General features: G+C 41.7%; 1 protein-coding gene across 1 annotated transcript; it reads left to right on the top strand.

The window, feature by feature from the left end:
* Window positions 1-175: 175 nt before the first annotated feature.
* TRIM42 (tripartite motif containing 42) lies at window positions 176-27,251 on the top strand. The gene is made up of 5 exons (XM_075548836.1): window positions 176-516; window positions 1,524-2,221; window positions 12,225-13,045; window positions 17,337-17,561; window positions 27,165-27,251. The coding sequence occupies exons 1-5, from the start codon at window positions 176-178 to the stop codon at window positions 27,249-27,251; spliced, it is 2,172 nt and encodes a 723-aa protein (XP_075404951.1).

The following is a 27,251-nucleotide window of genomic DNA, read 5'->3' as shown; positions in this document are numbered from 1 at the left end:
TGAACTTCTCAGTAGGGACACTGCCTGTGAAGGCCTCATAACAGCCAACCTTTTGCAGCCACCAAGCTGAAGCCTCATCAGGGGTGAGGGACCCCTCTACTGGAGAAGGACAGCAGAATTCTAGTAGAGGAGGCGCTAAAAGCTCCCCAGAGCAGGTTGCAATCATGTAGGCACCATGGAGACTGCTATGTGTGTTTGCTCTCCATGTTGTACATGGCAGAGATGTTGTCCTCGACTATGCTCCTGTCTGTGCTGCAAGTTCCTCTTCACCTCGGAGAGGAACTGCACCTGCTTCCCTTGCCCCTACAAAGATGAGCGGAACTGCCAATGCTGCCACTGCACCTGCGCCGAGAACCCCAACTGCCACTGGTGCTGCTGCTCTTGGGCCAACGACCCCAACTGCAAATGCTGCTGCACAACCACCAGCAACCTTATGTGCCACTACTATGAGAGCCGCTGCTGCCGCAATGCCACCATCACGTTCAAGAGGGGCCGCCTCAAGAGCATCCGCACCTCGTAAGTGCCAGCCTTCTTGAATATGGGATCACATTGGCTCAGGACAACCAGGGGCCCTGTGCCAGTTACAGAGACTATAGGGCAGGCCAGGTGCCCTCTGGGTCCAAGAAATGGGCCAACCATTTATAGTAATGAAGTGTATCTTAATTACTTGAGACCCTAGTCTCAGGTCTAAGCTGTACTCACTGTGTGAATGAGTGTCATGCTCTACTGACCCATGGTTGCCTCCTCTGTGCACAATAGTTGGTATTACTGAGTGCTTAAGAACGTTAGCATGCACCTAGGCGTGGCATCTCCAGTATAGCCACGCTGAAACTAAGGCTTTGAGAAGCCGCACATCCTGAAATAACTCAACTAGTAAGATGCAATGACAGGATTCAAACCTAGAGTCCATGCCCTAAACTTTAGAAGAATGTGTCATAGAATGGAAAGCAATGTTTGCCATGATGTAGTGAGTACAAAGGTTTGCTTGGTATAAATGGCTCTTCCTCCTCCTCCTCCTCTGAATTCTTGATGACTTCATCATTAATTGAGCAAGTCTTAACTTCCATGGGTCACCTCTATGCCTAAGGCCTGTCTATGGGTACCATGACTGCCTGATGTCCCAGAAAGTCCCTTTCTCTACCCCACTCTCTGTATGTGCAAGGACCCTCATAATCTCCATATTCTCTAGGCAAAAACCAAAACCAGCACGCTTGTAGTTGGATATAATTGGGATAAGTATTAAGTACAGCCCCTGGAACACAATTTGAGCTGCCCTCAATCCTTCCACCTATGACTAGAATTCCATTTTGTAGTGAATTTCATTTTGTCATGAAAATACACAGAGAGGGGTTAACTAACTTATCTAGAGTCACGGGCTATCAGATGGTAGAGATGTGTTTTAATCCAATCACCATCACCCTGGACTGCTGGTCAGTGACCTGGAAGGCCTTTCAGAGTTCAAGGAACGGAGAGAGAGCTCTTGGGCCTGTCTCCTGACACCCTGTGTTTGCTTCCACTTCCAGTTCTAAGACCGCCTTGCACTTTGGGAGCAGCGATTCCCAGACCGACCTTGTGAAACAGGTGCCAGGAAAAAGCCACCTGGTCGACCATCTCACCTGCCCCATGTGCAACCGGCTGCGCCTGCACTCCTTCATGCTGCCCTGCAACCATTGCCTGTGTGAGAAATGCCTGCGGCAGCTGCAGAAGACGGCGGAGGTCACCGAGAACTTCTTCATCCTGATCTGCCCCATGTGCAACCGCTCGCACTGCATGCCCTACAGCAACAAGATGCAGCTTCCCGAGAACTACCTGCGCGGGCGCCTCACTAAGCGCTACATGCAGGAGCACGGCTACCTTAAGTGGCGTTTCGACCGGTCCAGCGGACCCATCCAATGCCAAGTCTGCCGCACCCGGCGCATCGCCCACAAACGCTGCCTCACCTGCCGCCTCAACCTGTGCAACGAATGCCTAAAGACCTTCCATTCGGACGCGGCCATGCAGGACCACATCTTCGTGGACACCAGCGTGGAAGACCAGGACGAGAAGATCTGCATCCACCACCCATCCAGCCGCATCATCGAGTACTGCCGCAACGACAACGAGCTGCTCTGCTACTTCTGCAAGACTGCCTTACACAACGGCCACGACACCGTCAGCCTGATCGATGCCTGCTCCGAGAGGGCCGCTGCGCTCTTTAGTGCCATCGCCAAGTTCAAAGCAGGTCTGGGCCCCTTGGCTCCTCTCCCCACCACCTTACAACACCGCATCCAGGCACGGATGGGGGAAATGGGGTGGGGCAGACTGTTTGCCGACAGCGTTTGTGGAGCTTCCTAAGAATTGGGAAACACTGAGCTCAGCTCAAAGCTGCCTGCAGGTCCACGGCTTGACAAGTGCCACTAGATGCTTAACCTATCTGGGCCTGGGTTTTCTCCCATGTAAAATGGGGGTAAGGGTAGTATTGCCCCAATGGGTTATTTTGAGTATCCAGTTGGTTATTCTATGTGCAGTATGTGGTAGAGAATACCGGCTCAAAACCCGACTATCGAAACTAAACTAGTGTGTCCTCTAAACTAGTTTTCCCCTCTGAGAGTAAAGGGTTTAAGCCCTAAGACTGTGTTCTATAAGCCTGTCCAAGGTGTCCCTAACGTTGGATTTCATTATTTTACAATTTGTGGAGGAGCACAGGGTGTTGGGGGATGGGGAGCGGCGGGTGGTGATGGTGGTGGTGGATTAAGTCTATGTTAGGAAGTATATGAATGTTCAGTTTCCCCCCACAATTTTCTCCAAAAGTTGCAAACAACTAAGTAAATGAACTTAGCAAGGAGAGAACAAGAACCTTTGGAAAGAGCCCGGAGTGCTCCTCTGTAAGCCTGCCCGCGGTATTTCCGACAGTTGCCCGTGACCATTGCTGTGGAGTGTTGTTGTGATGGAAACTGGCAAATTCCCAACCCAGTCTCCCTCACTCTGATGTCAGTGTTGGCTCCATAACATTCCATTGTCTAACTACTCTGTTCTAACCAGTGGCCAAATCTCAATATAGATCATGCACACATATCCCAAGCCCACGGGTTGATTCTGACTCACAGTGTTGCTATAGGATAGAGTGTCGCTGCCCCCTTGGGTTTAGCACAGCTGCATATCTTTATAGATGGGATTCGGTCCCCACTCCACATGCCCTCTAATTCACAATGATATGATTTTCTTGTTCTTTGATGCCTGATACCTGATCCCACTGACACCTCGTGATCACACAGGCTGGTATGCTTTTCCCATGTGGGCTTTGTTGCTTCTCAGCTAGATGGTCACTTGTTTATCTTCAACCCTTTAAGACCCCAGGCGTTATATCTTTTAATAGCTAGGCACCATCAGCTTTCTTCACCACATTTGTTTATGCACCCATTTTTGTCTTCAGTGATGTCAGAAAGGTGAGCATCATGGAATGTCAGTTTAATAGAACAAGTGTTCTTGTGTTGAGGGGGTACTTGAGTAGAGGCCCAATATCCATCTGCTCCCATAATACTGAACTTATAAATATATGTACATAGATATATTTCTCCATCGTCATACATATATTTGCATATGTACATACCTGTATTTAGACCTCTATAAATGTCCATTGCCTCCTAGTTCTTTCCTCTATTTTCTTTTACTTTCCTCTTGTCCTACAATCATGTTCCGCCTTCATTTGGGTTTCAGTAATCCCTTTTGGGTACATTGTCCTTGATCAAACCCTGCCAACCTCCTACACCCTCCTAGCCATTGATTTTAGATCACTTGTTGTTCCTTTGCCCCTGGGCTTAACACCCACTTCCTTTCCCTCTGCCTCCCTCTCTCCCAAGTGCCCCCAGAACTATTGGTCCATTTTTTTCTCCTCCAGATTGTTTATTCCACCTATCTTATCAAGATAGACCTGCAGAGATAATAATATATACACAAAAAAAGAAGACAGAACAAAACAAGACAACTAAAGAAAGCAAAACAACAACAAAAAATCCAATGACAAAAAGAAAAAAGAAAAGCCTATAAATTATTCAAGGTCTGTTTGTTGACCTTTAAGGGTGTTTTTGGTCAAGTCTGATGAAGTGCCACGCCCTGAGCCCAAAGTGTATTTTTTATATTCCCCGGGGACTTCAATGCTCTGCTCCCCTTGCTGTTCTTTTGCATGCCTTTAGTGTTTTGTCTGTTTGGTGGGGTCAGACTGTGTCTCCAGTGTTGTCCCCCATAGTGCTATTGGTCAATGAGGGACATCATGTCTCATATTGAGGACGGCCCTATGGTGCTCTCTGTGCCTTGGCTGCTCTGAGCAGGAATATCATCTTCAGGGCTTGGTGGGCCAGTATGCGCTCCACTCTCTCTTCCTCCCCCTTCATTTGTTCCCATGTGCTCTGATCAGACATGTCTCTCTCCCTGAGCTGTAACTTCAGTGCTGTCCTCTGAAGTGAATTCTTCTGCGGGGTAGGGGGCACTGTCCATGTAGTCGGGACTGGGGCTGGCCCCTCAGACCTCTCTTTTGGTTCCCTGCCTCATGCCAGTATGTTGCATTCACTTCTTGGAGCACTAGGTTGAAGTCTGGTCCCTCTTTCCCTGTGGAGATATAAACAGTACATTCCCCTTGGATGGGTTACTGCCCTGTTTCCCCACTACCCATGTCTCTTTTTTTCTTTTTTCCTTTTTATCCTCCTACTTTCTAGTTGGCTACCACATGTATCCCTGGATATGGTCTGGCCCCTGCCATACTACCTGGACCTCACCCCAGGAAAGTATGTATAAAGTACCTTTTTACCAATGTCCCTTTTGTATTTTTAAGCTTACCTCAGCAGACTCATGTTGTACTTGTCCTTTTGTGCTTGACTTACTTCGCTTATCATAACTTCCTCCAGTTTTTGCCATGCGGCGATGTGCTTCATGCGTTCGTCACTGCTTTTTAAGTGATGCGTTTGTATGTACCACATTGTATGTATGTACCACAGTTTTAAAATCCATTCATCTGTTGATGGAAATTTGGGTTGTTTCCAACTCCTTGCAATTGTGAACTGTGTCACCATAAACACTGGAGCACAGATGTCTGACCGTGGTTTGTTTCTTGCCTCTTCTGGGTATATGCCCAGTAGGGGGATTGCTGGGTCGCCTGGTAGCTCAATTTCCATGTGTTTTAGATATCGCCAAATCGATTTCCATAGTGTCTCTACATACCTACAGGTCCACCAGCAGCAGATGAGAGTTCCTGTCTCAGCACAGCCCCTCCAACACTTGTTGCTTTATGATTGTTTGAGGTGTTAGGTAGTATCTCATTGTTGTTTTAATTTGCATTTCTCTTATGGCTAATGATCGGGAACATTTTCTCACATGTTTATTGGCCATTCGGATGTCTGCCCTTGTGAAACTCCTGTTCAGGACCTCTGCCCACCTCCTCAGTGGCCAATTCGTTTTTTTGTTTTTTTTCTTTTTGGAAGCTAGCAGAGTATTGTAGATTCTAGTAACAGGGCCTTTGTCTGATGTGTCATTGCTAAAGATGTTTTCCAGTCCTTGGGCTCTCGAATCACTCTCCTGGTGAATTCTTTTGATGTACACAGGTGTTTTATAGTCAGTATATCCCTCTTGTCAATTTGTGCCTCCTCTGTATTTGTGACCTTCCATATTGCTGATAGTCTATGTATTCCCTGCCCCAAAGTTCTCAGGTTTCACCCAATTCCCTCATTGATGGCCCTAATAGTTTGGGGTTTTACCTCGAGGGCTGTGATCCACCTTGAGTTTATTCTTGTGGATGGAGTGAGATAAGGGTCTTGCTTCATTTTTCTGCTGGTAGACATCCATTTTGTCCAGCACCACTTGTTGAAGAGGGCATCTGCTTCCCATTGGCTATTTTCTGGGCCCTTATGAAAGATCAGTTGTCTGCATGTTGATGATTTCATTTCTGGGGTTTCAGTTCTTTTCCATTGGTCTGAGTGTCTGTCTTACACCAATACCATGTTGTTTTGATCCCTGTGGCTATATAATATGTGGTAAAGCCAGGTAAAGGAATTCCTCCTACTCTGTCCTTCTTCTTGAGGAGTTCTCTGCTAATTCTGGGCTTCTTCCCTCTCCATATGTAGTAATCAGTTTTTCTTCAATTCTTTGAAGAAAGAGGATGGTATTTGTATCGGGATAGAATTAAACTTATATGGTACCTTGGGCAGAACTGACATCTTGACTTTATAGAGTCTTCCACGAGCATGGGAAATTCTCCCATTTGTTGAGGTCACTCTTGGTTTCTTTTAATAGTGTTCTGCAGTTTTCCTCATACAAATCTTTTCTTTTTAGGTGGGTGGGAATTCTCCCAGAGGAAGGTGAGGGTGCTTTCCCCAGCCTCATGTTATGCTGCAGAGGGTGAGCTCCACCAGCTGGGTGGTGGGAGGCATAAATGCCCTAGGTTAAGGGGAGTGGTCAGGAGGTCAGCAGTAGCATGTGAGAGAAAAGAGAAAAAATTTTTAAAAACACCCCCCCCACCGATCTGAGTCTACTGAGACTGGGGGAGGGGGGGAAAGAGGGAAACAAAAGTAGTTATATAGCTGAGTCCAGATCCCTGAACATGGGGCTAGAGGGGTTAAACCCTGCTCCGAGCAGTGGCAAGCTGTGCTCGTATTGAGTTAAAGTCTCTGGGCCGGCTCCAAAGGACCCCGGTAGTGGAGCTAAGACAGTGGTGGAACTAAGGTTGAACCCTAGCTGGCCTCCACAGTGGTAAGCTAAAAGACCCCAGCTCCTTAAAACCTAGTGGGCCTGTGCCGACTTATCTTTATGATGCTCCTCCTGCAACCCGTCAGTGTGGAATTTCCCACGTAGTGACTCTTGTGCACTGATTTCTGTTGAGTCCCTCTGGTATGTGTTACTCAGTCGCCATCTTGCTGGAAGTCCTAAACAATGAGTTCTTAGAATGTGGCCTCACTCAATAATTGCCCTCATGAAGAGATCACTGAAGAGAGGGATGCTATCACAATGTACAGTAAAGAAAGCAGCTGGTATCAGACTATCGGAAAGTATAGCATCTGGGTCTTAAAGAGTTATCTTCAAACAAGCAGCTGTCTAAGTGAGGTGAGAGCTATGTCACCAGCTCACCAGGATTGTAAATAATAAAATTCAAGGCCAAAGGAGGGAAAAGTATTAGAGCTTAAATTATGAACACCCAGTTTTCAGAAGGCTATCGTTGACAGTGAAAGTCTTATTATCAGAGTGCATTGGAAAGTGTATGAATACATATATAATTACATTAAAATGTAACACCTTATCATTTGTTCTCTCTTTTGACCTATTTTAAATATTTTCTAGTCGTTATTATTTTCTATTTTCAACTGAGATTTTTCCATGTCTTATTTTGTTATTGCATTGGTTGTTTTTTTGGTGGTTGTATATTTTTCTTTATATGAAATCTGGGATAGGTATAGCTGTATAGAGACTAACTGGATTTATTAATCCAGCTATTGATAATTTCTTGGAGGAATGGGAAGGGAGATTGGGGAGAAATGGGGAACAATAAGTACAAAAAATAAAATGTTCAACATTTCTTATAGTGATGATTGTACAACTCATTTAAATATGTTTAAACTATTGAACTGTATGATATGTGAAGGTCAATGTCAAGAACACTGTTCAAATTTTTAAATGATTATAGCCTAGAAAACCTTGGAGGCAGTTCTCCTCTGTCCTTTAGGGATGTTATGAGTTAAAATAGACTCTGCCCAAGAGTTGGTTTGGGTCCATGATATGTGCTTAGTAAATAATACTCACTGGCATTGAGTCAATGCTGACTCATTGAAACTCCCTGTGGGTCTCTGAGACTGTAACTATTTACAGTAATGGAAAGGCCAGTCTTTCTCCAGGGGAGCTGCTGGCTCTAGATATGGACAGAAATCAACAGAAAAGATTTAATAAATGGATGTGCTATTGAAGGTGTCCATTCTTTGACACCAAGAAATTTAGAAGACAGCTACCTAGGCAACTGTGTAAAATACATCTATATTTAGGCCCATTCCAAAGAATGGCAATCCAACAGACACTCCTACCAGAGTAATAAGCGAATCTAATGAAAATTTCAAGTCAAGATGAGGGGAGGTGAGTATACAAATCTTGGAGAAGGCAAGTGCATTTCTGTTGGTAGGTACGTGAGGAGCCAATTCTGACTCCTAATGGCCCTATAGAACACAGTAGAACTTCCTTCTTTGGATTTCTGCCATTAAAACTCTTTAGAAAAGCAGAAATCCTCATCTTTGTTCCATAGAAAGACTGATAATTTTGAATTGTGAGCCTGGCAGTTAGCAGCCCAACTCATAACCCACTACCCCATCAAGATACATAAGAATGCTTTCACTTTCTCTCCATTGAGTAACATTGGTCATTGGTTTTGAATACTTACCCTTAATTATGTAGAGGATTTTCTCTTCTAATCTTATTTTGCTAAGGATTTTTAAAAAACATTTTATTAGGGGCTCATACAATTCCTATCACAATCCATACATACAGCAATTGTTTAAAGCTCATTTGTACATTCCTTGCCCTCATCATTCTCAAAACATTTGCTCTCCACTCAAGCCCTGGCATCAGGTCCCCATTTTTCCCCTCCCTCCCCACTCCCTCCTCCCTCATGAACCCTTGATCATTTATAAATTATTATTTTGTCATATCTTGCTCTGTCCCACATTTCCCTTCACCCACTTTTCAGTTCTATGTCCCCCAGGGAGGAGGTCACATTTTGATCCTTGAAATAGGTTCCCCCTTTCCAACCCACCCTTCCTATGCCCTCCCAGTATCCCCACTCACACCACTGGTCTTGAGGGGATCATCTGCCCTGGATTCCCTGTGTTTCCAGTTCCTATCTGTACAAGTCTACATCCTCTGGTCTAGTCAGACTTGCAAGGTAGGATTCGGATCATTACAGTGGGCAGTGGGGGAGGAAGCATTTAGGAACTAGAGGAAAGTTGTATTTTTCATCGTTGCTACATTGCACCCTGACTGTCTCGTCTCCTCCCCAAGACCCTTCTGTAGGGGATATACAATCTCCTACAAATAGGCTCTGGGTCTCCACTCGCACTCCCCCGCTCATTCACTATGGTAAGACCTTTTGTTCTGATGATGCCTGATACCTGATCCCTTGACACCTCATGATCACACAGGCTGGTGTGCTTCTTCCATGTGGGCTTTGTGGCTTCTGAGCTAGATGGCCGCTTATTTACCTTCAAGTTTTTAAGACCCCAAATGCTATATCTTTTGATAGCCGGGCACCATCAGTTTTCTTCACCACATTTGCTTATGCACTCATTTGTCTTCAGCAGTCCTATCAGGGAGGTGAGCACAAAATGATATGTTTTTTTGTTCTTTGATGCCTGATAACTGATCCTTTCAGCACCTCGTGGTCACACAGGCTGGTGTGCTTCTTCCATGTGGGCTTTATTGCTTCTGAGCCAGATGACTGCTTGTTTACCTTCAAGCCTTTAAGACCCCAGATGCTATCTCCTTTGATAGCCGGGCCCCATCAGTTTTCTTCACCATATTTAGTTGCTCACCCACTTTTTCTTCAGTGGTTGTGTCAGGAAGGTGAGCATCATAGAATGCCAATTTAATAGATGAAAATATTCTTGCATTGAGGGAGTACTTGAGTGGGGAGTCCAATGTCCCTCTGCTATCTTAATACTAACCCTATAAATATATGCACATAGATCTATTTCCCCATCCTCATCTATAAGTGTTTGCATATGCACATGTCTTTATTTTATCAGTAATAAGTACTTGATTTTGTTAAATGTCTTTTCTGCATTGATTGATATGATCATAGGTTCTTTTATTTTACTCATGTGGTGGATTATGTTGGTTGCCAAATGTTGAATCATCCTTACATATCTGGTATTAATCCCACTTGATCATGATATATGTTTATTAACATGCTGTTGGATTCTACTAGGTAGTATTTTGTGGAAGGTTTTTGTGCCTATGATCATAAGGAGTATTGGTTTCTAATTTTAAACGGTATTTTTGCTTGGCTTTGGTATTAGAGTTATGCTCACATCATAAAATTAATTCAAGAGGATTTCATCTTTTCCTATAATCTGACATAATTTGAGTAGAATCTGTGGCAGCTTTCGAATGTTTCATAGATTTCATCAGTGAAGCCTACTGGGGCCAGACGTTTACATTGTGGAGATTTTTAGCTCCTCTGATTAATTTCTTCTGTTCTTAAAGGGCATTTTCAAAATTTCTCCTAAGTCTATGTAAGTTTAGGAAGGTAATGTGTTTCTAAAAATTTATCCATTTCTGTAAGTATGGATTGTGATAAAGTCTGCACGGGCCCCCAGTAAAACGATTTTTAAAAATTTATCCATTTCTTCAGAGTTTTAAATTTGTTGGAGTACAGTTCTTCCTTCTGTTGTTGCCATTTTTATTTCCAAGGGTCCTTTTGTGACATTGACCACTTTATTTCTTATTCACGCACATTTTACTTCCTCTAATTCATTGCATCCCCACAATGTAACAACACTCATTCCTTTTTGTGTTTCCCTTTCCATCCTTCCTTCTTTCCTAACCCCTTCTGAGATTTGCCCTTACATAAATGATGCCTGTTTCATCTCAAAGTGTTGGTTATTTTTAGACGTGCGTACCTCACTGGTATTATTGCTTCCCTTATTGACCTGTCTATTGTTTGGCTGAAAATTGAGCCTTTGGGGTAAGTTCATTTCCATACCTCAAAGAGTAACTAATGATCAGAGTTTCAACAGTTCTGCCTGTCTCAATTCAACTAGTAAGTCTGTCTTTTTTATTTTGAGTTTTGTTCAACATTTTTTTTTAACCATTCTACCCAGGATCTCTTTTGGAGCATTTGGTAATTGTAGCTGGACATCTTCTTATTCTTCTGGTTTCACGGTCCATCAGTCCATTGGGCTAATTGTTTCAATTCTTCTTCTAATTTTTTCAGTCTTCTTTCCTCTGGACAGGGACAGACAAGTAGTTGCACATTCGATAGCCACTTAAGAGCTTTAAAGATTCCATCCACTACTCACAAAAGTAGGATTTAGAGAAAACTTTATTTGTGAACTGTTTTATACAAATTCACCTTGGTATCCCCAGGTCTAGGAACTCATTCCCTCAAAGCTATGTTTAAGATATTTTAATAATTTTGCCCCTTGTACACCCCACCACATTCATAGATATATTTGCAGCAAAGGTACCCATGTAAAAAGTAATCTGCCATATTATCTCTATTTTTAAATATACTCCAACTCTCCCTTTCATACCCATTCAGCCTACATGTCTCCTCCTGCATCTACTCACAAAAATCCAACCAAACTCACTGCCACTGATTTGATGCTGACTCACAGCAACCCTATAGGATAAGGCAGAACTGCCCCTCTGAGTATCCAAGACCATAACTCCTTATGGGTGTAGGAAGTCCTGTCTTTGTTCCTCAGGGTGGATGATGGTATTGAATTGCTGACTTTTCTAGTCACACCCTAATGTGAAACCACCCCGTCATCTACTCACAAATCACTGTATGTAATTGCATTTTGTTACACAAGGTAGCATTTAGAAGTCATCATTAGACATACTAATTTTCATTGATTTGGGTTTGGGTGTTCTATTTTGAAAAATGTTAACTTTCATACAGGGATAAGAATGCCAACCACTTTGTAACATCACTTCTTTTTAAGTCAAACTTGAAAATTAATTGAAATAAGGTGAAAATTATTATCAAGGATGGCCTTGAAATTCTATCCTGAACCTCAAGGCCTTAGAGATTACTAACATAAGATAGGAGTTTGTAAAACAAAAAATCTTAACTGATTATAACTAAGGGAGCTAGTAAGAGAAGAAAGAAGGAAATGATCTCCTGAGAAAAGCCTGATTTATTTTATAAACCTCTTGTAGATGCAAATTCCACTCTCACCAGTTTTGAGCCCATAGCTACCCTGTGGGAGAAAGATGAGATTACCTGTTACTGGAACATTTTACAGCCTCAAACACCCAAAGAGGCAGCTCTATTATGTCCCTCAAGGTTATTAGGAGTCAGAATTGACTTGAGGGCAGTAGGTTTTGTTTGGTTTGGGTTATGGTTCCTTCTCTCTCTCTCTCTCTCTCTCTCTCTCTCTCTCTCCATTCACAACCTTGGAGCCCAAGGCAATTTTCTCTTCCTGACTATTGGCTTTGGTATTTATTTTTCAAGAGAAAAACCTTTAACTGAAATAACTGTCTTGGTTATTTTGCAGTTCGATATGAAATTGATAATGACCTCATGGAATTCAACATTTTAAAAAACAGCTTTAAAGCTGACAAAGAGTTAAAGCGAAAGGAGATCAGAAATGGATTCCTCAAACTGCGCAGCATTCTTCAGGAGAAAGAGAAAATCATCATGGAACAGATAGAAAACCTGGAAGTGTCCAGGCAGAAAGAGATTGAGAAGTATGTGTATGTCACAAGCATGAAAGTGAATGAAATGGACGGCCTCATTGCCTACTCTAAGGAGGCGCTGAAGGAGACCAGCCAAGTGGCATTCTTGCAGTCTGCCAAGATCCTGGTGGACCAGATTGAAGATGGCATCCAGAGCACCTACAGGCCTGACCCCCAGCTGCGGCTGCACTCCTTGCACTGCCTGCCCTTGGACTTTGCGGAGCTCTCCAGCGCCATCCATGAGCTCTTTCCCTCAGGACCCAAGAAGGTGTGCTCCTCGGGGGACTCCCTGCACATCCCCTACCCTGTGCATTCAGAAATGATGATTACTAGGAAGGTTACCTTCAGCACCCACAGTTTAGCCAACCAGCAGATATACCAGCGGAGCTCCTCCTTAATATCCCTCAACAACTTCTGTGAGAAGAACAAGGGTGGGCTGGAGGCCTATGGGCGAGCCCAGTCTGCTGCCCCCGCTAAACCTGTCGACGGCCTGTATACCTACTGGAGTGCAGCCCCAGAAAGCCAGCCCGTGCAGAACAGCAGCAGCGTCCACAACTGGTACTCATTCAATGATGGCTCTACGAAGACGCCAGGCCCACTTGTTATCTACCAGACTTTGGTATATCCAAGAGCAGCTAAGGTAAAAAAGGCATTGTGGGGTGCGATGCAAGTGGGTGCTTGGGAAATGTTCTTGCTTCTTTCAACCCTGAGGCTTGATTATTCAAATCTGTTTCCCTGGAGTCAATTCATTCAAAAGGGATAAATTCCTGAAATCATAAGTAGCCCAAGATCAAGTTAAACTAAGCAGTCCATTTATTTAACTAATAATCAGAAGTATGTCTGAAAGCCCAGCCTTGCCCAAAAGGCAACAAGAAGCTTTTCTTCCTAAAAGGAAACCAGTTTGGGAAGTCAAAGTAATTTTAAAGGACTACTTAGAGAGTAGTTACTACTTACCCAAAGTAAAGCCTGTAATTGTAGAGAGCCCCAAAATTAGAATGAGAAATGCAGGTTTCATTATCGATCAACTAAGCTATTACATTTCCTAAAGAAAATATCCAGACTCTGCATGGGTTGGAACATTTGGAAGGATAGTCCACAGTGGAATTCTACCTCTTATCTTTTTTATCTTTCAATCTGAGATCCAAGGTCTCAAAGATGATTATTACAGGACAGAAGTATGGCAGGACAGAGCTAGTTATAGCTGAAGGAACTATTTAGAGAAGAAGAGAGATTATATGGAGGTAGGCTGAACTCTACTGCTTGTAGGTCTCTGTGACTGCCATCTCATTGGCCTCTGGATATATAACTCCTCCTTAGCTCGGTTGGCCTAACGTGGGCATACGGCCTTTCCTTTAATGTGACTTTTCACATCATAAATTGGACTATTTACAGAATACCCTATTAAAATTTAGAGAGGAAAAGAGATTAACCTGATGGCCATAGAGGGTTACACATTGGGCTGATAACCTCAAGGTCAGCAGTTCAATACCAACAGCCACTCTGCTAGAGAAAAATGAGGCTTTCGGCTCTCTTAAAGATTCACACACTAAGAAACTCAAAGAAACATTTCTAATCTGTCCTCAAACGTGGCTATGAGTGGGAATTGACTTGATGGGAGTGAGTTTGGTTTTGAGTTTTGAGATATCTTATTAGAGCTCAGCTTACTTTCTCTTGGGGTTTCCTACAGGGAGGCCTCCCAGGTCAGCCTGTGTAGCAGGACTTGTTCTATGTTGCCATAATCTGAGAATACTCCCAGAGGCTTTCAGGATCTTTGAAGTCTAACTTAGTGCTTCTCAAAGATTAATACATACCTGGGGACCTTGTTAAGAGACAGATTCTGTTTCAGTAGGTCTCAGGGGCGCCTCACATTCTGAGTTTCTAATAAGCTTCCAGGTGTTGCCAATGCTGCCAAATCTGCACACCACATTTTAATATCAAGGGAATGAAATCAAGAAAATTAAGGGCAGAGACAAAACTCACTCTTCCCTTCTCAGGTGACTTCACAGTCTCTGTTTTCAGGTCTGTAACTAGCACCAAGCACAACCATTCTTTGCATGGTACTATGAAAGCCTGCGCTATTAGAACACAGCACAGTCTCCCTGCCCTTTACATATAGGGTGTTCTGTCAGTGTCCATGGCATTAGGTCTCATCTCCATATCAAACCTTCGTAGGTTGGCAGGATCTTGCTCTGCAAAGAAATGACTGGTGATGTATGCCCTACACTTGAGCTTGGGAACTAGGCACTTCATGTCACCTATGAGCTCACAATGGACCTGTATGGAAAAGTTCTGTCAGGTCGTTATGCGCTTCCTGGCTTACAAGAGATGACACCTAAACCTACCACCAAACTGAGATTTTATGCCAAAATATTATTGATCTCTATTTCAAAATTTTGCAATTCATGCATGAATCATAGTACTAAAATAATACAAAAAAATTAAGTCTTTGATTGCATCGCTCAGCAATTCAAAACCACCAGGTGCTCTGTGGGAGAAATGTGAGGCTTTTTACTCCTGTAGTGCGTTACAGTCTCAGAAACTCATGGGGCCAGCTCTAGCCTGCCCAATGTATTGCTTTGAGTCAGCATCAATTCAATGGCAATGAATGAGGGAGTGAGCAAGTTAGCACTCCTTTTTAGGATGCCTTATACAAAATTAATCTTATACTTTGTCAATATGCAATAAAAAGTTTCCAGATAGATTTTTTAAACTTTGTAATTTTATTTCTAGGAAAATCTTCCAAGGAAATGATTTAAAATTAAAGATTCATGCCCCAAAATTTTAATTGTAGCAGTACTTATTAGAGTGGAAAATTGGAAACAACCTAAATGTTCAACTATAGAAAGATTACACCATTTATGTGGCAGTTATTAAAGATGGTACTTTGTCATTTTTAAATGATACAGGGAAATATATAAAATTGAAGAAGAAAACATGGAAGAGATCAAAGGAAAACATGTATAATCTAAATTGTGTGTGTGTGTGTGTGTGTGTAGATGGATGTTGTTGCTGTTCGATGATCAAGAGAGCTCCAACTCACATGAACAGAATGAACCACTGGTTGGCCCTGCACCCTCCTCACATTCGTCATGCGAGAGTCTGTTCTTGCAGCCACTGGACTGGTGCATTTGGTCAAGGATCTCACTCTCCTTCTACGAGCATTGTATCCATTCCCAGGCCTAGTCTTTCCTAACAACATGACCAAAGGCTGTGAGCTGAAGGCTCACACACCTTGCTTTCAAGGAGCATTCAGGTGTGATTCTTTCAAGACAGAGGTGTTGGTGTTTCTGGCAATCCGTGGTACTTTGAGTTTCTTTCTCAATGCCATAGTTCAAATGCATCAGTTCCTCTGTGGTCTTCCTTATTCACTGCCAGCTTTTATAAGCATATGAAACAAATGAAAACACCATGGTTTGGGGTACATGCACCTTAGGACTCAAAGCAATATCTTTTCTCTTTAACATGTCAAATAAGTCTTATGCCGCAGATTTGCCCAGTGTACATAAATTCCTCCTATTTTCATGAGCATTGGTTGTAAATCCAAGTAAAATGAAAGTCTTGACCACTACAATGTTTACCCTGGTTATCATGCTATCATGTCTGCTCATCCACTTGTGAGGATTAAAAACATTTTGTTTCTTTACATTGAGTTGTGGTTCATATTGAAGACTCTAGGCTTTACTAATCATCAATGAGTGCTTAGTGCTTCAATTCTTCTTGGCTTTCAGCAAACAGGTTGTATCATCTGCATATTGAAGCTTATTTATTAATGAGCCAATCCTGATGTCACATTACAGATAAGCACATAGATACATACATATGTACATATGCATATAGTACCAAATAGGGAAGAAATAATAAAGACTTAAACATTGAAAAGTAGAATTATAGTCATAGTTATTTTTCCTTTACACTTTTCTATATTTTTCAACATTGGTATTTTGTTTTAATAATTTAAAAATAAATCAATTTTTATAAATATGATTTGTAAATCCATAAAAATGTTAAATGTGCATGTAGAAAAGTAATAAATTAATTCTGTATATGTATAAAATTCATAGATATGTAGAAATAATTATGATTTAAAACAACAAATAAATTTATTAAAATGTTAATAAAAACATAAAACATCTGTTTGAAATTATAATTATTATAAAATATGTATATACCAGGAGTAATCTGATAATTTATTAATATTTGTTAATATGTATTCTCCAAGGAGTTGATATTCCATGTTCTGATAGTGAACATATATTCTCCATTAATCAGATAAATCATTTTACCTCTCTGCAATTACAGTTCCTTCTGTATGAAATATATGCATACGCGAAGGGTTGGGATAGATCAACTTTTCAGCATCTAGTATCCTATGGCTCTACTTTAACTCAGTAACTGCGACCTTGTTGAGCCTCAGCAGTACAGTGGGATAATACGGTCTACAGTTCAACTGCTTGGGAAGATTAAATGAGGTAGGAAAAGCAATGTCCAACACAGACGCAAACACTTAACAGACTCAAACACAAAGCTCACTGCCGTGGAGTAGATGCTGACTCATATAGAACAGGGTAAAACTACTCCTTTGAGTTTCTGAAATTTCAAGTCTTTACGGGAGCAGACAGCAACCTCACGTTTCTCTCCTGCGGCAGCTGGCGGGTTCAAACCTCAGAACTTGAGGTTAGCAGCTCAGGGCATAGTCAGTCTGCCTCCAGATGGTAGCTACTGCTAATGTGCCAGTAACAACCCCCAGCAGCATTGTTTTGATATTGAAACTGATTATAGCAGCATATAAATCCTCATACAACACACAGTCTCTACATGATTTAATTCAAAGTCCTTAGCAGCTTTAAGGAGTCAACAATGTAAACCTCTATGGGCTAAAAAGCTGAGTGTCATGTACAAGTACTAGCCCACTATGTTCACTTCTTCCACAGGTTTACTGGACGTGCCCAACAGAAGATGTGGACTCTTTTGAGATGGAATTTTATGAAATCATCACTACCTCCTCTAATGATGTGCAGACAGAGCTCTGTGGGCAGATTCGGGACATCATGCAGCAGAACCTGGAGCTGCATAACTTGACTCCCAACACTGAATATCTGTTTAAAGTTAGAGCCATCAATGAGAACGGGCCTGGGCAGTGGAGTGACATCTGCAAGGTACTGTGCATATCATTTCTCAGACAGACTTGCTGTAAGTTACGGACACTTTGCAAGATTGCCCCCCACTAGCCGCCCCCCAAAAAATGTTCTAATCCTACAGAGAGGACTGCTAACCTCACCCAGATTTTTCAAATGAACCCTGAGAATTATTAGTTCATTTTATTTTTAAAATCTCTACATTGTGTTAAAATGTAGAGATTTGGGGGGAAAAAAAGAAATATAACCCATGTCTTCCAGGAGTTCATAGTCTAATAAACAAATATACTTACTATTAACTTTTTAAATATCTTTTTAACTGACATTTTGCATCTCAAATAGTAATGGAAAAGCTGTCCGACTATGATTGTGTGCATGTGGTAGTAATGAATGCTGAGGTTTGAGTAACCTTGTCTGTGTGTCAACTTGGCTGTGACACCGTTTTCAGTGATTTGGCAGCTATTATGTATTGATATAAACTGGCAGCATATTTTACAATTGTGTAATGATGTAGCTACTCTCCATCTTGCAATCGGATGTGGTCTGCCTTCATTTTGGCCTTATGGCAATTTTTGCACAATGACCTGGTCTTTGGAATCTAACCATGTTGATAAGTGAACAATAGGTGTAACTGCTTTGTGGTGTGAGAGGGACACATGGAGGGGGAGGGCTATTAACAGTGGTGATTCAAGGCAATAATAGGGTTGTCAGATTCAGCAAAAATCTATAGACTACCTTAGAGTTGCATTTGAATTTCAAATAATAATTTTCAATGCACGTATACCTTCTGGAATATTAAGGATATACTTATACACCACACCACACACATACACGCACATACGGCCTTCACAAAATTCAAGAAAAAAATTCCATTATCATTTAACTCCATTTTTATGAACTTTTCCATGAATTTTTCCATGAAGTTCCCTCGTACATGTTACTATATAAGTGCCAGCAAGTTGGATTCAACTCAAAGCGATCCCACGTAGAGCAAAAGAAAACTCTACCCAGTCCTGTACCATCCTCGCAACTGTCCTTATGTGTGAGCCCACTGGGTCAGCTAGTGTGTCAACCCATTGTGATGTCTTCAGTAACGATCTCTCCTTTACCTCCCTGAGATCTGATAGCGATTTCAATGGCTACCCAGCACTCACAGACAAAATTCATAAAGAAGGGTTTGCTAAGGGAGTTAACTACTTGAATACTAGTGAGAAATGCTCACGTTTGTTGTTTATCAGGACATGGTGCAAAGTTCATTCAGGTTTGCTAATAAATGCCCAAAGGGGCAGGCCACTCCACTGTAAACCTCAACCCCCAAACATTCAGCTCAAACTCTGGAGATTAACAAACCCAGCTCCTTGGGTCAAATGCCCAGAGGCACCCCACTCCAGTAAGCTTCAGGTCAAAGGCACTCGGTTCTACTTTTTTAAAAAAAACATTTTATTAGGGGCTTATACAACTCTTATCACAATCCATACATATATATACATCAATTGTATAAAGCACATCTGAACATTCTTTGCCCTAATCATTTTTTTTCTCTTCTTTTCTTTTTTTACATTTCGGTTCCACTTTTATGGATGAACAAGCCCAACTTCCCCAATTAAGTGTCCCAAAGTATCTCCCTCCTCAAGACAGCCACCTGCACAAAAGTACTCAGCTTTACGTGCTCTGTTGGTTGGAAAGCGGTCACTCTGTTCCATGCTCTGCCTTCTGGTTCTGCTGCTGTTGCTGCTCTGGTGTTATAGCTGTCTTCTGAGTCAAGGAGGCTCACGGCACAGGTATCTCGAGTGCCAAGGACGAGTTCCACTCTTGGCTCTTCATGGTAATACGAGCCCCATCTCCCTTCTCAGAGAGTTTGTTTTCTATTTAGTGGGATGGCACTGCAGTCAATCCTCGTCACAATTACTCACAGGGGAATTCTTTCAGTAGCTTCCTCCACCTTCTTGCCAGATCCATGCTGGGAAATTTTCTTTGGTGAGAGTTAGACTTCTAGCTATAAAAGAGCCACATTAAATAATTCACTGCCCCTACACCCATCTTGTCAAGAGCCTTCCTCTTTTTCACCACGCGTCTATTCTACTGAGCATGATGTAAGTCCTTCTCCCAGCACTGGTCTCTCCTGACAACATGTCCCAAGGACGCGAGACAACGTCCTTGCCTCCAAGAAGCGCCCTGGGTACACATCTTCCAAGATCGGTTCATTTGGTCTTTGGGCAGAGCAGGGTACTTTCCGCATTCTTTGCCAGCATCTTCATGCAAATGCATCAATTCACCTCCAGTCTTTCTTAATCCACACCCAACTTTCACATGCATATGTGAAAGCATATGAGGCCATGTAAAATGCTAACTAGCATATGAGGCCATTTAAAATGCTATGACTTTAAAAGTAAAACTCAAAATATAAAAATAAAAATACTATGGCTCGGGGCAGGAGCACCTGAGTCCTCCAAGTAGACCCTTGCTTCCGAACACTTCTAAGAGGTCTCGTGCAGCAACTTCACCCAATGCCATGTGTCGTTATAGATGTGTGTATCTAGACACTCATATACATGTGTGCAAAAAGCACAAGGGCATTTCAAAAAGTTCATGGAAATGACACTTGAGTTTTCCATGAACTTTTTGAACTTCCATGCGTATGTATGTATATACACATACACTCACCTATATATAGTCATTATGTATCTGAAAATCAAGGAATACACACCGAGGGATCCTTATCTTCTTAGTGATGCAAGGCTAATTCATCTTTATAATCCACGGACTTGTGAGCATAAGTTTAGTGATAATAAAAGGAGAAAAGGGAAACACAATATTAAGACTGTCCAGAGCTATCTTACTGTAAAATCACGATCGGATTCTTTAGAATCACAGATTATGGATTAACTAGCGATTATTTAGAAGCAAAAAGGACAAGCCCATTTGTTTCACTTTTAGAAAATGGAAATCCATAGGGCTTTCCAGGAAGCACATCTGTTTGTTACCTGAGGGACCTGGACAGCCACCAGAGGCTTTTGTTCCTTCCCTCCCTGCCTCCAATCTTTGCTCTCTGCTTCCCTCTCCATCTGCACCAGGCACTGTGTGCTGACTTTAAGCTTCTCTCGCCTAGATTCGGCTTGCCTGTCATTTGGGAATGGCCATGGCACAACTTGTATGCAATTGTAGGATTCCAATGCCCACCGGTGTCTACCTAGCTGTACTCTCTCTCTTTCTTTTTGGTCAGATGTTTGAGGAAAGGAGCCTAGTTGGTTGCTACCTCTAGTGATAAAGGAAACAAGGAAGTAAGGTAGTGTGAGGTGGGCTTATATTAGCGGTTGGGCCAATGGAGGTCTTCTAGAGTAGGGGCTACCTACTCCCTCAGGTTGTCAGTACTGAGTTCATAGGCCTCCCCTGATCGCGCTCAGCACTCACACTTCCTGGGAGGAGAAAATGGGAGGGAAAAGCAGCCTATCTGCTCCTACTGATTTGCCCCAATCAACTCCCCTGTCGGTGTCCTCACAGCCTTTTTGGGTACCTTTGAGACCCTTTCTTCATCCCATTCTCTTCCGAGCAGGGAATGCTGCCATATCTTCCTACGTGTGCTTTAGGCGAGTGTGGTTTTCTTTCACCTAATTCCATCTGCCATTCTAGGAATTAATCAAAAGTGTCTTTTCCGTGAAAATAATCTTCTATTTTGTAGTACAATTAGTAGTTTTTGGAAAAAATATTTTAAAAAAACTATGTCCTTAAGTTTTTAAGGAATAGGGACCGGATTAGAGAGACTAAATATGTCATCTGTCTGCCATCTCAGTCCCTCTCAGGCTTCTCTCGGTAGATTTGTGATGCCTCTGAAACTAGGAACTCCTTGAGAACAAAGCTCGCGTCTATTTCCGCTTTCTTCCTTCCAGGACGCTCACTCAGCACTTTGCACAAAGCAGGTTCTTAATGGTTATTGAGAGAAGACATGAGTGAAAACGCGACCAAACAAATGAATCTAAGGATGAGTGTCTAAATTAAAGAGTGGAGAAATGAATTGATAAGTAAAATGAATAATTATAAAATGCAATACAATGCCTGAAAGCCAAGAAGTGCTTTATACAACCAGTCAGGAAATAGCATTCCTTCTGAATTGTGTTTATGCGCTTAATTTGCACTCTCTGAACAGAAAGGCAACTCATTTCTATCCCTTTGCTTTTTAACACAATTTCTAAATGAGCAGAGCCCTAATTAATGAGGTTTTCTGGAAACTTCATTTTTTTCTGACTTGCAGGGCTGCAATATAGATTTTCCCTTCAGAAGCAATTCTTCCTCCTCTTCTTGTGATTCTATTAGCATTCCAGGGGAAAGACTAGTTTCCTTAACATTTGTCATGATTTGCATAAGTAAAGGCTTCAGTAGCAAATGAAAATAAGATGGTGTGTTTGAATGACATTTATAAAGCTTCATAAAAGTAAATGACTTCAGCTCTTTCCTATAAAATCGAAGTAGTTTTCCTTTGGCATCAGCTCTATGCAGGTATTCCTGAAAGGTTTCATTTAAATTGTTGCAATGAGGCAGCAGAATAATTTCTTATCCAAACTGCACCATTTACATCATGTGTACTTTTGTAAAAGAAAAGAAAAAGAAATGGGGTGTGTGTGAAATAACATCTTTTCTATTTGATTTTCATGATCTGAAGCTTGTTGATCTTTAAAGGGATTATATTTGGAGTATAAGAAATGAAGTATGGAAATCAACTCTACCTTGTGTTAAAGATCCCATTTATTGAAGACTGACTCGGTGTCACAGTCACTGATCATCCTAACTCCGAGGGAAGGAGGAGATTTTTTGTCCCCATTGGGAAAACATCTGGCTTCATGTAACATGAAATTGTTCTGTGGGGACCTGGGTATCCAAGGAAGAGACTCTTTGTCCTTTTGTATTACTATCAGATGCAACTAAGTCTGGGGAAATGTGGGCTTAACCCTGGGGACATGGGGACAAGTCCTATTGGGAGAATGTTACCAAAGATACCATCATTGAGAACTGAACTTTAATTTGTTGAAAGGCAAGATGGCGCATTGAAAGGAACATTGGATTAAAAGTGGTGCACTTGGATCACGTTGCCCACTCCACGGGGCATGTTCCGGCTGCACACCCCTCTGGAGCCCCATGAAGAATGGGTCTGGTGGGTAATGTTGAAGGAATACCACCTTTAGCATGTTTTAAGGCAAGTTCTACAATGCTTTGGCCTTATTTGCTCCTGCTCCTCCTCCTCCAACCCTCAGTGTACTACTCCCACTTCTGGAAATAGTCCCTTGAACTTTGGCAAACTCTCTTTTACAGATTTTAAAATCTCAGCTAAAGAATGGCCACTTCCATGGAGTCTTCCCATAACACATCTGCATATTAGTTTCCTATTGCCACACACTCTGTGGCTTAAGCAATAGAATCTATCTTTTAGGTCTGGAGGCCTGAGTAGCAAGCAGATGGTCCTCACTGGGCTAAAGTCTAAGAGACGACAGAGATGCATCCCTTCTCTAGGCTAGAGGGAAGGATTTATTTCCTGGTCTTTTTGGAGCTTCTAGAAGTTGTCCATTGCCCCCTTTTAAGCCCAGACACGCTGGGCAAAGTCTTTCCCAGGCTGCCACCTCTCTGAATCTTTTCATCCTCGGTACCACTCTTAAAGACCCAGAGAATTACATTGTGCTCACCTGCGTGATTCAGGTTAATCTCCCCATTTTAAGGTCAGCTGACTAACAAACTCAGTTCCAGCTGCAAACACATTTCCCGTTTGTTGCCAAGTAATAGATGTTCAGGTTCTAGGAATTAGGATATTGGGAGAGTGATAGACATTACTCCACCATCCACAATTTATAACCTGGATGTCTCAGGTCACTTGGGATTTGAGGGCAAATATTTAGGCACAACACTTGGTACTTTTCTGGGTCTTTCTCTATAATCTGGAAATCTGATACCCTTACCCATAGCCATGCCCTCAAATCCCTTGTCAGCCTGCACTGGGAGGCCTCACCAGCATCTCTCCTGTGCTCATGACGTAGTCCAGCCCCCTACCTTAGTCTCTGCAGTGCCTTCCTGCACAAGCCATGCTCTTGTTGAAAATCCAGCCAGAGAGTACAACTTGCCTTTCTGGGTCTTATGCTGGTTTCAGGAAATCATCCATCTGGATTTCCCTATCTCTGTACTGCAGGCCATCACCCTAGGTGGAAATACACAAGGAAATGTCGAGATTGGCCACTCAGCTGGTGACGATTACAGTCAGAGTAACAACGCTAAACCTGCCTCTGTTGCCACCCACACACTGACAGTGGCTCTGGGCTCTGGCGTGAAATAAAATGGTTTGCATTTTCTCTCTCCTTAGAATTAATTCTTCTCCAAAGAGCTCTTTGATCTATCATGCAAATAGAACTCTACCTGACCTCCCATCAGGCTTGAACCCTTGAGCCCAGAACATAATTTAGGCTTAAACTAGACCTGTTATTATTTTTAAAAACATCATTACAGAGGGTTGACTTAATCATACACCTTAGTTTATAGTCCATTATCAGTATTTGTATAGTATTGATATTTGTGTAGTATCAATATTTGCATACGCATAAGCCTTTTCTTGGTTATTTATGTTTTTTTGTGACCATTTTCCCCTACGGGACTATTTTGATCAATGTAGCTTTTCATTTTTTCACGTTCTTACTTAATGTATATTATTGTTATAAATGTGTTATTACTTTTAACAAATGGTACTCTTTCTTATTTTTATTTTTACCTCCCTCCCCTACCCCAAGTACTGTCTACCATTCCTGTTGAACATGCAACCCCTAATTCCTAAGGCTCTTTTACCTTTCACAATGTGCAGTGTAAACTGCATTTGGCCTGTCTTCTTAGCCAGGACGGACACGGGTGGTTTCCAGTAATGTTGCCGTACGCCCAACATCTGTGGGCTTCTGTCCAGGATGGGTGTGTGAGGATTTTCTGGGATGTAGACCAGAGGTCAACTCTCTGGGTCATGAAGTATGTACCTTTCTGATTTGACTGGATTGGCTGAGGGAACCTCTAATCCTAATCCCCAACTATATTTTGCTATGATCCAGATTGCTGATCCAAGAGGCATAAGGTGATAGCTCCTTATTGTCTTAAATTTCATTTTCATCTGACTTAATTTTGAAGATTTCCTCTTCTGTAAATAACCTTTGTCCCTTTTTCTATTGCTTTTGTGGTCTTCCTGTAGATCACATGAAGGGATTCCTTAAATAGTCTGAGGAATGGTTTTAGACATTATTAATATATTTTCTCATTCTGACACTAGTTTATTCACTTTGTACATAATGTACTTCATGAAAAAGCAGACATCTGTGATCAAATCAATCAATTACTTTTCTTCCTTATGGATTAACCTTTCAAAAATTTCCTTAAAATGTTATTCCCTAGACTTAGGTCACAAACATAATCCTCTACGTATTCTTTTATTAACTTTAGAGTTTCACCTTTCAAATTTATTAGCTGTAGAGTTTTATCTTTCAAATTCTAAGTTTCCTGACTCCATTCAGAGTCCAACTTTGTGCATAGTGCTGGGTGGGGACGTACTTTTCTGCCATCTAGTGAGCCAGTTTTCCTCAGACTCTTTCCCAAAGCTTTGCCTCCACTGATATACAACAGGGTATCACTTTGAGCTTATTGAAAGCCTGTATATCTTGGAGTATGCCTCTGAACTCTCTGTATTACATGTTGTTGGTCCATTTTGCTGCTCCATGTCAATACCATAGCTGATTTATTGCTTTTAACCTCAGCTTTGTGCTTTGTCTGGACAAACCACTAAGGCAAGTCTGCCTTGTACTTTTCTTTTCCATGTTTCATTTGCTAAGCATATAAATGCAAATGTTTGAGTAAACTGAATTCCTAAAAATACAGCTCAAGCTGGAATGTTATTAGGAAGGCATTGAGTCTCTATATTCATTTGGAAAAAAATTGATATTTTTATATATGCCTGAGTGTTTAATCATAGCATCTTTTATGTGCTTTATAGGATTTTTAAGTTTTTCTATAGAGAAGCTATGTATTCTTGCTCAAATTAGATAATTAATAGATTTTGGTTTTGTAGACATTAGTTTAAATTTGATTATATGTTCTAATGGAGTGCCAGTTCAGAATAAAAACTCCTGGGGTTTGTAAGTTAACTTTGAGGGCAACAATTTTTAGAAGCTTTTTTGTTATTCGGAGAGTCTATCCATTGCTGCTACTTTTCTCCAGATGTATCCCGATTGTCTATACATAATACTAGCCTTTTCTCTTTCCTTCCAATCCTGGAGACTAGATTTTCTGTTTCTCTATAGCTTTTGCTGGGACCTGTGCACTACTTAAAATGATGGCAGCGATGGCAGACCATTCTCATTCTTAATACTGAAATTTTCCATTGGAATACAATTTTTTACTTAGTTTCTATGGTATATAATCTTTATTAAATTAAGAAAAAACATCTACTTCTAGTTTACTAGGAAATTTTGTACATACATTAGTGAATCTTATGAGCTTGTTTGTATTGTTGAGGTAATTATGTGGTTTTTCTCCTTGAGACTGTTATTAATGGTGTGAATGTTATTGATTGCTTTTACTAATGCTAAGCTCCACATCCATTCATAGAATAAACTGTATGTGATCGTGATGCATTAATTTTTTAGTAGACTCGGTTTTAGTCAGGTGATATTTTATTTGGTATTATTTCATTAATGGTCATTACAGAATGCGATCTATAGTTTTTTGCTTATATTGTTTTTACCTGGTTCTTTAATAAATATTTCATTAGCATCAGAAAATAACCTGAGGCGCTTGTGCTTTTTCCTGTTTCCTATTACTCCTTGTGGGTGTGTGTGTGAAGTCTGATAAAAATCACTTAGAGAGCCATCTAGTCGGGGATACTTGGAAGAAGGAGGACAACAACTATCGTTTCAATTTCTTTTGCACTCAAGTTCCATTTTTTCTCTACTGAGCCCCTTGTTCACAGACCCCTTTCAATCCTCACAGTCTTTATCTTTAGAGACCTTGACTACAGAGAGCTAAAATCCTGACCCTCATCATCTCCTTCCTTATTGCCTTCAATCGCTCTGTATCTGTATCTTATCCTATTTACACTACCTTCATTGGGGTTATTCCTATTATCAAAGCCATCTCTAGTCAACAATGGGCAATCTACAGGCATGTATGCAATATAATCTTTACCTTGCACACAGCCCTGCGTTTCTTAAAACTGGCAATACGTTCTGTAAAACAACATACTTGTGTTAATACTATCTCCCCCTGCCCCCTTTCCTTTTGGATACAAGCAGAAAGTTTAAAGCTTGGTGGCTAGAGACGGTGCTTTGTGCACAACAGAAAGATTAACGCTTGGTAGATTGAAATGCTGTGCTTTGTGAAAACATTACTCTCCATAGAAATTGCCTTGAAGGAAGTGAGACCTTGCCTGGGGAATCTTAACCCCACCTCAACTGGTAACCCTACCAGTATTAGCTGTGGGGCTTTGGGAAAGCTGCCTGCCCCATCTGTAAAATGGAGCCAATGGCACCTGCCTTCGGGATTTTGCCTGAGGTGCCTGGCACTCCACCGAAGGGCTGCTTTTCCTGAAGCTGGTACAGAGCTCTCTGCTTTTGGTTTCAGGTGGTCACACCCGACGGGCGTGGGAAGAACCGAGCGAAGTGGGGCCTGCTGAAGAACATCCAGTCTGCCCTCCAGAAGCGCTTCTGA

The sequence above is a fragment of the Tenrec ecaudatus genome, chromosome 4 (assembly GCF_050624435.1).
Source record: "Tenrec ecaudatus isolate mTenEca1 chromosome 4, mTenEca1.hap1, whole genome shotgun sequence".
NCBI lineage: Eukaryota > Metazoa > Chordata > Mammalia > Afrosoricida > Tenrecidae > Tenrec > Tenrec ecaudatus.
The sequence above is the reverse complement of the archived record's forward strand: the minus strand, read 5'-3'. Positions and strand labels throughout refer to the sequence as shown.